This window comes from Schistocerca gregaria, chromosome 1, assembly GCF_023897955.1.
Source record: "Schistocerca gregaria isolate iqSchGreg1 chromosome 1, iqSchGreg1.2, whole genome shotgun sequence".
In the NCBI taxonomy this organism is placed as follows: domain Eukaryota; kingdom Metazoa; phylum Arthropoda; class Insecta; order Orthoptera; family Acrididae; genus Schistocerca; species Schistocerca gregaria.
Window position 1 is genome coordinate 1,125,461,716 of NC_064920.1, and position 12,349 is coordinate 1,125,474,064.

At 41.9% G+C, this 12,349-nt stretch overlaps 1 protein-coding gene across 6 annotated transcripts in view; it reads left to right on the top strand.

Annotated features, from left to right (window-relative positions):
• The window catches only part of LOC126283788 (scoloptoxin SSD14-like), a 506,030-nt gene that overhangs the window by 446,230 nt on the left and 47,451 nt on the right, over nucleotides 1-12,349 (top strand). For all 6 annotated transcript variants that reach the window (XM_049982303.1, XM_049982302.1, XM_049982301.1 and 3 more), the window contains 2 exons: nucleotides 4,968-5,160; nucleotides 5,560-5,760. In XM_049982303.1, the coding sequence (XP_049838260.1) occupies nucleotides 4,968-5,160; nucleotides 5,560-5,760 (394 nt within the window). The remainder of the gene's footprint in view (nucleotides 1-4,967; nucleotides 5,161-5,559; nucleotides 5,761-12,349) is intronic.

Genomic DNA, 12,349 nt, shown 5'->3' on the forward strand with positions numbered 1-12,349 from the left:
TATCAGCTTCATACTAAGAGGTACCAGTTTAACGGATGCGACTCATTGTGTTTGTGCTAACACCTCAAATAAGCAGCTGGAAAAATGTACATACGGTTTGTTTTATTAGGGGGAAAATTGCTTGTGACAATCATTCATATGATATATTTGGAAAATAAATTATTATTTTAAATTTAAGTAAATTACTGCCTCTTTGAAGCTAATTGGTGCGCCTTTAAGCATTCATATGATACTTGAAAGTTCTGGTTGGAATTAAATGATGGAAAGGGTAAGGATAACTAGCAATGTTATGAAAAGGGTAGTTGCTACTCACCATAACTCTGGTAGCTGAAGTCAGACTGCGAGCGGCAGTGCATGGTGGGAGAGGGAACCAAATGGTAGTGGTAAGGAGGAGGCTGGGGTGGGGAGGGGGAAGGCTAACAGGGTTGCGGTGGGGAACAGTAAAGTGCTGCTTGTGGGAGCAGGGACAAGGTGGAGAGAGGGTAGGCCAGCTAGGTGCAGTTGGGACGATGGGGTAGCAGAAAAGGAGAGAAGTAAACAGACTGGGTGTATTGGTGGAATAGAGGGCTGTGCAGTGCTGAAATAGGAACAGGAAATGGGCTAGATGGCTAAGGACAGTGACTAATGAACATTGAGACCAGGAGGATTATGGGAATGTAGGATATATTGTGGGGAGAGTTCTCAAATGCAATGCAATGCAAATCTGATGGTGGGAAGGACCCAGATGGCACAGGCTGTGAAGCAGTCATTGACATGAAGAACTGCCCTCAAATCACTCCCTGTTATCTTAACAGAATTTATTAACCTCGAACTCTGCCTCAGTCATTCCTCAAATCCCTCAACATGCAAACTAACCTGACATCTGAAGAAATAACCACAATCCACCACCTAAAAACAGTTCTCAATTTAATAATCCTACCTGCTGACAAAGGCTTCACCACTATTGTTTTGAACCACAAGGATACCTGGCAGAATGACTGTGCCAGCTGTCAGATCCTTCCGCCTACAAACCCTGCCACAATGGCCCTCATTAGAAATCCAGGAGGGTCTAAAGTCTCTCCTCAAATCCTTAGGACCATCCCAGAACCTCTTCCCTCAGCCCATCCTTCTGCTCACCCCTATCACTTCCCGCATTCCTACCTTGTACATGCTTCTTAAAATCTATGAACCCCACCACCCAGGATGCCCCATTGTGGCTGGTTTCTGTGCCCTCACTGAGAGAAATGTTGCTTTTGTAGATCAACACCTTCAGCATCTTACCTGCAACATACCCTCTTGTGTAAAATATAACAACCATTTCCTCCACCGACTCTCCACTGTTCCTGTTCCTTTACCACACGGTGCCCTGCTCATCACTATTGGTGCCACCTCTCTTTACACTAGCATCACTAATGGCCGTGGCTGTAACACTATTGAACACTACCTTTTACAATGCTCAATGGATTCCAAACCATGTCTTCAGAGGCCCAAAGTGATTTTAAACTTGACACAGTACACAAAAAGTTGTACTCCAGATTTGGTTTTTACAACTTTGTTTTCATCTATTTTAAGTATGTACCATAGCTTTATCATGATTTATACAGATGGATCCCAGGAGGAGAATGCTCTCAGTTGTTCTGCAGTTTTCCCTGATAGGGTTTTTAAAGTGTGTCTTCCAGAACAGTTAACAAATTATGATGCGGAGTTATATGGCATTCTGATGGCACTGGAGATGGTTCAGACATCCCTGTAAGAGTTTTCTGGTATGTTCTGACTCTTAGTGCACTGCAGGCACTTCACCAAATGTATCCGGTAGACCCACTGATTCAGCTCATCCGTGACTCCCTACAGTGGCTCCAACACTATGGCAAGGTGGTGATCTTTTGTTGGGTACCTGGCCACATTGGGATACAGGGTAAGGACATGGCTGATAAAGCTGCCAAGGAAGTATGTTGGGATGGTGCTGTCCATCAATGTCCCTTCCTGTTGCATGCCATTATCTCATTTTCTGACAGATGCATCATGCGTCAGTAGGAGACTGGATGGTTGCAGGTGACATACAACAAACTCAGTTGCTTGGTGGACTTCATGTCAGCCTCGCCGCTGGAAGGGGGTTTTGCTTATTGGACTGTGCATTGGGCACAGCCCTTTCACACATGGCTTCCTCCTCTGGCGGGAGGATCCACCATTATGTAAAGTTTGTAGAGTGCCACTTTCAGTTCAGCATGTGTTCTGTTTACTGATATTAGGGCAGCGGTCAGTCTCACTGGAGATATGCCCACCATCCTCACAGATACAGATTCCAGTGTTACAAGAGTGGTGAAATTTTGTGAACTGTCAGGCCTCATCTCTAAACTGGTGGGAAAGGGCGGCGGACTTTCATATGTTACAAACTGCTCTGTATGTGGGGACAGCCTTCATCCCCACCCATGAGATTTGCAAGTTGACTTTTCATCAGGGTGTTGATGAGCATGATGTGGAGTGACCCTCAATGATGATGATGATGATGATGATGGATGATGATGATGATGATGATGATGATGACCAAAAACCACCTCCTTAGTCGCCATGGCCAGCTATATCCTTCTTCACAATTGCTTCTCTGAAGGCAGTACCTACGAATGAATCCAGGATATGGATGTGGGCATCTGCATAGTGCCAACCTGTTCATGAGCCATGTAGAGGAATCCTTACTAAACACCCAGAATCCCAAACCCCTCACCTGGTTCAGATTCATTGATGACATCTTTGCAATTTGGACCAAAGGTGAGGACACTCTATCCACATTCCTCTAGAATCCCAAAACTCTCTCTTCCCATTAGCTTCGCCTGGTCCTACTTAACCTAGTAAGCCACCTTCCCCAATGTTGACCTCCACCTCAAAGATGGCTACATCAGTACCCCTGTCCGTTTTAAACTTAGCAACCACCAGCAATACCTCCAATTGGACAGCTGCCACCCATTCATACCAGGAAGTCCCTTCCATACAGCCTAGCCTCCCATGGCCGTTGCATCTGTAGTGATGAGCAGTCACTCTCAGAATATACCGAGGGTCTTACTGAGGCCTTCACAGTCTGTAATTACCCTTCTAACCTTATACAAAAACAGATCTCCCATATCTTACCTTTCCAATCACCCACTGCCTCCCAAAGTCCCACCATCTGGCCACAGAGGAGCATTCCCGTTGAGGCTCAGTACCACCCAGAGCTGGAGCAACTGAATTATTCTCAGTCAGGGTTTCAAATTCCTCTTGTCATTCTGTGAAATGAAAAATCTCAGACGTACTATCCTTCCCACCCCTCCCACAGTGGAATTTCGCCACCCACCAACACTACACAGTATCCTCGTCCATTCCTACACAACTGTTACCCATATGTAGCTTGCATCCCTGTAATAGGCCTAGATGCAAGACCTGCCCATACATCCTCCCACCACCACCACCTCCTACTCCAGTTCGTTCAAAGGCAATACTACCTGTGAAACCAGTCATGTGATCTGCAAGGTAAGCTTTAACAACAGTTCTGCAGTCTGTGTGGGCATGACAATCAACAAGCTGTCTGTCTGCGTGAATGGACACTGACAAACTGTGGCCAAGAAACAATGGGACCACATTGTTGCTGGGCACACTGTTGATCACATGTTCTTCATTTCAATGACTGCCTCCCAGCCTGTGCCACGTGGATCTTTCCCACCAACCCCAGCTTTTGTGAATTGGATAGGTGGGAACTCTGCTTACAATATATACTATGTTCCCATAACCCTCCAGGCCCCAACCTTCATTAGTAATCCTCCTTACCCATCTAGCCCCTTCCCTGTTCCCAATCCAGCACTATGCAGTACTATTCCACCAATGCACCCAGTCTGTTTACTTCTCTCCTTCTCCAATAACCCCTCCCTCCCTCTTCTACCCCACCCTCCTGATTGCACCTAGCTGCCCTACCCTCTCTCCACCTCGTCACTGTTCGCCACCCACAAGCGGCGCTCTACTGTCCCCCACCACTACCCCTGCTCCTCCCCACCCCGCCTCATTGGCGGAAAGCTCGCTTTCTTACAGTCTTAATGTTGTTCCTAACTGCGACTCAGTATCTCCACTATATGGTGAGTAGAAAATATCCATTTCATAATATTGTTAAATCCCATCCTGAAGATAACCTGACTTGGCTTCAGAAAGTGACAGGTGGAGATGGCAAGGAACGTAGGAATGGGGCACTCCTCAGCTTGTCCTAATGCAGGCACAGTAAGTCCTGTTTGTTAACCTATGAAATAGGTGATGTGGATGAGTAAGTAGGTATGATAGAATGAAGAGGGACATAGTGGGGGGGGGGGGGGGGTAGGGGGTGAGGGTAGATTAATGGATAGATTGATCAAACTACAGTGAATTAGGGAGGCATGGGGATGCAGGGATGGTGGTGGATGTAGGACAGGATTTAATTTCAGATTGAGGCAATGGGGATTCTGGGATCAAATGATGTGTTATAAGGGCAATTCTCATTTATGCAGTTGAGGGAAGTGATTCTGGCTGGCAAGGTCCAGATGGCACGGGTTGTGAAGTAACCTTTGAAGTTGAGCATGTATTGCTCTATCATTGAGTGTAACTTTGCTTTGCACGGGATTGTTAGTCCCTTCGGCTTTAGAAAGGCTGTTGTCCAAAAACTTTATGTGCATGCCTACCATTCAGCACAACACAATCATTTATCAAAACTTTAATTTAATAAAAATTAGTGTCTCCTACATTTGATTAGAAAAACTATTGACACAAACAGTCAGTTTTATAGTGGAGGTGATCTTGTGGTTCCCACATTTCGGTTTGCAGTGTTTTATATATTTTTTTGTGTTCATCCCTCCTTTCCTTCCCTTATCCTCAGTCACCCTCCTCTCTACCTTCCTCAACATCTGTTACACCCCCCCTCCCCTTTCACAGTTATTTTGTTACTCCTTTATTTTGGTAATGAAACACTAGGAATACAAACACATTTTTTCCCTACAAAGGTGCACTAGCAGTTGGTGTTCCTGGAGAGCTGAAAGGGTATTGGGAGGCATACAAAAGATATGGTAAACTACCTTGGTCTGATCTGGTGGCACCAGCCATAGCAGTTTGTGAAAGTGGATACAACATGACAAGGCATCAAGCTGACTCTCTCTTTTTCAATGCTGCAGCTGTTAAATCAGATCCAACATTAAGGTGAGTTCATAAATTGAAGTTACTCTAAAAAAGCTTTTTATTGTTCTGTGGATATATTGACTACCTCTCTTTTTTTTCCATGTGTGTACATATTTTCCTACATAATGCTGAAAAATACATCAGTCATATGAGTTACCCCAACCTCATGGATCAGCAATTAGCCATATCTCGTGGCCTGAAAATAGAGAATTTTTTTTTTTTTTTTTTTTGCTACCATTTATGAGATGTATTCCACAACAGTGAATGAATGACAGCTTGACTTGATTCTGTTTTTAATTTAGTCTGTCTCTGTGATCACACACATCACTGTTTTTTGTACTTGGTTTTATTCTGAGACATACTATTTTGAACGAACAAGGAATCAAAGGAAAGTAATCCATATGTCTCTTACTTTCTCAGGGAAATATTTATTGATCCAGCAACTGGGAAGTTCTATTCAGAAGGTACTCTCATAAAGCATAATAAGCTCTGTGAAACACTAAAAGTGATCTCAAAAGAGGGTGGAGATGCACTGTATACAGGCAGCTTAGCCGAGAAGTTAGCTGCAGATATACAGGCCAGGGGTGGAATCATAACTGTTGATGACCTCAAGAACTACAGGCAAGTATTAAAAAAAAAATCCTCTTTCTCATTGTTAGAAATGGAAAACATAGTGTCACTCCCAAATTCTCATTTTTTTCTGTTGGTAATATAATCTGTAACCATAACTGGTAGCAGACTGACTTTACTAAATGCTTGTGTAAAATCTACTAATAAGACTGTTCAAATTATTAGAGGAACATGTGTATCAACATCTGGTATGTTAAATCTATTTAGATACAAGCAGTACCTGTGATCTTATTTGCGAGGCTTGAAAACTTCACTTTTAACCTGTTGTTGTCATTGTCATCTTCAGTCCTGAGACTGGTTTGATGCAGCTCTCCATGCTAATCTATCCTGTGCAAACTTCTTAGTCTCCCAGTACCAACTGCACTCTACATCCTTCTGAATCTGCTTAGTGTATCCATCTCTTGGTCTCCCTCTACAATTTTTACCCTCCACACTGCCCTCCAATGCTAAATTTGTGATCCCTTGATGCCTCAGAACATGTCCTACCAACCAGTCCCGTCTTCTTGTCAAGTTGTGCCACAAACTCCTCCCCAATTCTATTCAGTACCTCCTCATTAGTTATGTGATCTACCCATCTAATCTTCAGCGTTCTTCTGTAGCACCACATTTCGAAAGATTCTACTCTCTTCTTGTCTGAAATAGTTATCGCCCATGTTTCACTTCCATACATGGCTACACTCGATACAAATACTTTCAGAAATGACTTCCTGACACTTAAATCAAATTTCTCTTCTTCAGAAACACTTTCCTTGCCATTGCCAATCTACATTTCATATCCTCTCTACTTCAACTATCATCAGTTATTTTAACCTGGGCAACCATTATAATCATTCACCATCTACTGCCTGTGCTATGCATTACGTTGTCAGGTGACCACTCAGAAGGAAGTGAGTACTGATGTCCTAGTATTTTGTAGTGAGGTACACAGATGGCAGTTATCATTTGTGGATGATGATTTCAACTCAGCACATACACCGAGACATGTTAATGCAGTGCAAGTTGTGTGCGACGGTGGTCTGTTTGATCAAACAAAAATTGACCTTCAGCAGTGTTGCTGCAGATGCCAATGTGTTATCCATAGGTAATGGACATGATACAGGGAGATATGTCAATAAACTAGGTGAGTTGGACAATGTCACTGACGCATTAAAACCCCAACTTGAAGACCGATACCAGGCCGTCTTCGCATTGCCATGGTGTAGAGATACTGCCAGGTCACTGAAAGATGACTTCAGAAGAGCCACTGGAGCCAATGTGTCCAAACTGACTGTAATGAATGGTTATGAGAAAGGACCTTCTGACACAGATATCCTGTTTGAGTCTCCCATTTGAAAAAATAACAACTTGCAGCTCTCTTTCAGTTCTGAAATTCTCATGTCAACTGGCAATTTTGTCACTGATGAAACATGTTATTCACAAACAAGTCCATTTATTCTCTGATGCAAGATGCTGGCCAAGTTCATGTGTGAAGGCCCATGGTGAGCCATACCTGCCAAATGTTGTCCACAAAATTGACATATTCGGTCAAGGTTCTGTGGTATTGTAGGGAGACTTCAGCATTGACAGCCATATTGATCTTGTTGTTGTCATCATCCATGTTCACCTTATCACCAGGCAGTACATAGAACAGATCCTGTTGGACCATATGGCAGCGTCTGCCTAAGATGGTGACCCTGAATTCCTTCTAATGCTAGGGCGTATGTGGCGGGTGTCAGCAAGGATGAAGTAATGGAGTGGGTGATAGATACCACACTGAAGTAATGGAATGGGCGGTGGTGAGTCCCGTCCTAATCACCATGATACATGTGTTGGACTTCATTGACAGACGTGTTCATGATCATCCTATTCCACTACACTCTCTCAAAGAATCCTCATGACCTTCCATTGAAGAATGTGAATGGATACCACAGGGTGATCTCCGTAGATGTATTCAGAGCATACCATGTAGGTGTTGGGCAATGATAAATGCTCACGGAGGACATACACATTGCTGCAGCTATCAAAGGCTGATGAAAATCACCCAGGGTTGCAGAATGAATGAGTGAGTTCATATTGTTTTCAACACTTGTCCTTTCTATGTTAATGATTGAGGATGTAATGATGTTTTATTGTGTACTTAATTTGTGAAAGAGTTGAGGTGTGGAATGTCACAAGCTTGAATGTGGTAGGGAAGGTAGAAAATTTGACAACAAAAATGCAAAGGCTCAATCTAGATATAGTAGGGGTCAGTGAAGTGAAATGGAAAGATGATTAGAATTTCTGGTCAGATGAGTATAGGGTAATATCAACAGCAGCAGAAAATGGTATAACGGGATTAGTATCCGTTATGAATCGGAAGGTAGGGCAGACCATATGTTACTGTGAACAGTTCAGTGATAGGATTTTCTTATCAGAATCTACAGCAAATGAGCACCGACAATGATAGTTCAGCTATACATGCCAACTCCGCAAGCTGAAGATGAATATAGAGAGAGCCTATGAGGATATTGAAAGGGTAATACGGTACATAAAAGGAGATGAAAATCTAATAGCCCTGGGGGACTGGAATGCAGTTGTAGAGGAAGTGGTAGAAGAAAAGGTTACAGGAGAATATGGGTTTGGGACAAGGAATGAGAGAGGAGAAAGACTAATTGAGTTCTGTAATAAATTTCAGCTAGTAATAGCGAATATTCTGTTCAAGAATCACAAGTGTACTTTGAAAAGGCCAGGTGATATGGGAAGACGTCAGTTAGATTACATCATGAGTAGACGGAAATTCTGAAATCAGATACTGGATTGTAAGGTGTACTCAGGAGCAGATATATACTCACATCACAGTATAATAGTGATGAACAGTAGGCTGAAGTTTGACATTAGTCAGAGAGAATCCATAAGCAAAGAAGTTGGATACGGAAGTACTAAGGAATGGCAAGATGTGCTTGAAGTTCTTTAAGGTTATAGATACAGCAATAAGGAATAGCTCAGTAGGCTGTACAGTTGGAGATATATGGTGCAGTGTTACGTGGCTTTATGCTTAATTATAGACTTACTGTTTTATCAGTTGATTTGTTTTCACCACGTAACGCCTGCTCTTTATGTCCTCCTTCGTTGCTGAGCGATATATCTCTTTTTGTTCTGTCACCGCAACTCTTCCTTTCCTATATCTTTAGTACTTTTTATCTATATAAATGACAAACTATGTTTTTTGCCATTTAACAACTTTTTAATAACTGTGGAGGTATTACAGGCATCGGGTCCCACCTAATGTGTCACCCAGCTCTAAGTTTTACATGAACCTTTCAAGACTCGATCGATCGTTTACAAAGAGAAAGCAGAATATCTCTTCCTTTGACGTTGTCCAAAAACGACCTAGGAAGCTCGACACCCTCATGGCCCAAGCTCTTCCATGGCTCGCGGTAGTTTGTAGCATTCGTTTTATTCCTTGCCCACTTGCCGCTACGTCGAACTTTCATGGTGATCGTTGGGCAACATCTTCCATGTTATCTGCAACATAAATAAACTTTCTTCCCACAGTATTTCTGAAAACCCAAAAACAAACTTAAATATAATAATAATAACTGTTCTTACAATTATTTGTATAGGTCTTGGTCACTTTAATGAGAGGTGGGACAGGCCTAACCCTTGAGACACCACAATGGACATCAATAAACATCAATAAAAAGGGCCATTACGGAAGATGGAAAGAAAAATGTAGATGCAAAGAAGGTAACTGTGAAGAAACCATAAATAATAAAAGAAATACTTCACTTGATCATTGAAAGGAGGAAGTACAAAAATGATCCAGGAACCTCAGAAATGCAGAAATAAGTCACTGAGGAATGAAATAAATAGGAAGTGCAGGGAAGCTAACATGAAATGGATGCATGAAAAATGTGAAGAAATCCAAAAAGAAATAATTGTCGGAAGGACAGACTCAGTATACAGGAAAGTCGATATAACTTTTGGTGACATTAAAAGCAAGGTTGGTAACATTGAGTGCAATGGGAATTCTACTGTTAAATTCAGGAGAGAGCGGATAGATGGAAAGAATACATTAAAAGCCTCTATGAGGGGGAAGAGTTTTCTGATGTGATAGAAGAAGAAACAGGAGTCGATTTAGAAGAGTTAAGGGATCCAGTATTAGACTCAGAATTTAAGAGCTCTGTAGGGCTTAAGATCAAATAAGGCAGAAGGGATAGGCAACTTTGCATCAGAATTTCTAAAATCATTGGGGGGAGTGGCAACAAACACTGTTCACGTTGGTGTGTAGAATGTATGAGTCTGGCGACATACCATCTGACTTTTGGAAAAATATCATCTGCACAATTCCGAAGACTGCAGTAGCTGACAAGTGCGAGAATCACACAATCAGCTTAACAGCTCATGCGTCCAAGAATAATATACAGAAGAATAGAAAAAAAAAATTAAGTATGTACTAGATGACGATCAGTTTGTCAGAATTGCCTTTCATACCTTTACCATTCCTAGAGCCATTGTGGCAGATAATGGAAGCAAGACTAAAGAAAAATCAAGACACGTTCATAGGATTTGACAACCTGGAAACATTGTTAAGTGTAAAATGGTGCAAAACGTTCGAAATTCTAAGAAAAATAGGGGTAAGCTATAGGGAGAGATGAGAAATATACAATACATAAAAGAACGAGGAGGAAATGAAGTGCTCATATTAAAAAGATTGTAAGACAGGGATGTAATCTTACAGCCTCGTGTTCAATCTGTACATTGAAGAAGGAATGATGGAAATAAAGGTTCAGGAGTGGAATTAAAAATCAGTGTCAAAGGGTATCTTTGATAAGATTTGCTGTTGACATTGCTATCATGAGTGGAAGTGTAGAATAATTACATGATCAGCTGAGTGGAATGAACAATCTAATGAACACAGAATGTGAACTGAGAGTATATCGAAGAAAGACGAAAGTAATGAGAAGTAGCAGAAATGAGGACAGCAAGAAACTTAACATCAGGTTTGATGGTCACAAAGTAGATAGAGTTAAGGAATTCTGCTACCTAGGCACTGTGAAGCCTAGTGCGGGGGTGGCTCAGGTGACTGACAGCATAGGGGAGTTACATAGGAATTTTACGGAGGAGGACCAGGTAGTGATAGTCGGTGGAGCAGAGAATAGTCTTCATAGGGATGGGGAATATGAAGTAGGTGGTGACCTGGTAAAGATAGCTACTGAAACTGGTGGCACTAATGTGCATTTCGTGCAACTGTTTCAACCTCATGATCGGTCTAATCTTGATGCAGCTGTTAGGTGCATTAACTGGGGGCCGGAGCAGGCACTGATGGCAGAGGGCATGTGTCACATTGCAGTGGTACCACTTGAGTCTGTCAGTATATCCTGGTTTCACTAGGCAAGACCTCCACCTCAATAGGTATGGGAAGGGGAGACTGGCAAAGCTTATAGGTCACATTGTAGTGGATGGTGGTGGTGGATCACGCTTGGAAAAATTCCTGTAGTAGTTGGTGTTAGAGCTGCACCTTTTTTAGATTGAAGTCAGCTGATAGAAGGACTTCCTTTAAGCAGGTATGTCTAACTGAAGGCAAACCTTCAGAGGACATAATGTTTCTAAGTAGAGAAGGAATTAGCTTATTTAATCAAGATATGAGGTATTAGAAAAAAAGTTAGTGGACTGCTTATAGAGGTAGACTCTAAAATTATTGGTATACCGGAGCAGCACTTAAATAATTTGACAGTTCAGAGGCTTCCTTTACCAGGATACAGTTTAGCTAGCTGAGTTCCTTGCGGAGTGGGGGAGTGGCCATGTACATAAAAAAAAAAAACAGTATTCCATTTGAGTCCATAGACATATCATGGCACTGCAATGAACAGATATTTGAATGTTGTGCAGGGGCAGTTGAATTTAGTGAAACTGAACTTCTAATGGTTGTTGTTTATAGGTCCCCTAACTCTGACTTCAGAGCATTTCTGCTCAAGCTAGAGATGGTTCTTGATTCACTTTGTAGGATGTACCAGAAATTAGTAATGCGGTGACTTCAATATAAATTTTGTATATGAAGGTGCTAGAAAAAGGATGTTGTTAGAACTCCTAAATTCATATGATCTGATGCAGATTGTGTTTTTTTATTCATTCTTCATTACTAAATGGGCGTTCTGTTAGTAAAAGGGTGAATAGCCTTTCAGACTGTTGTTGTTGTTGTTGTTGTTGTTGTTGTTGTCTTCAGTCTAGAGACTGGTTTGATGCAGCTCTCCATGCTACTCTATCCTGTGCAAGCTTCATCTCCCAGTACCTATTGCAGCCTACATCCTTCTGAATCTGCTTAGTGTATTCATCTCTTGGTCTCCCTCTGATTTTTACCCTCCACACTGCCCTCCAGTACTAAGTGCTGTGTACTAAATAAAAATTTAGTTTCTACAGGGAATCGTATAACTTTCTTGTCAAATGCCTTTCTGAGATTGATGTTTGAAATACTCCTCTAGGATAAAGACAAGGGAAAATTGAGTCAATAATTAAATCACTGAAGACTAAGGGCTCTCATGGTTATGATGGAGTGCCTAGCAGAATATTAAAGTACTGTGCTGCACACATTTGCCCTGTATTTAGCAATATTTGTCATTTT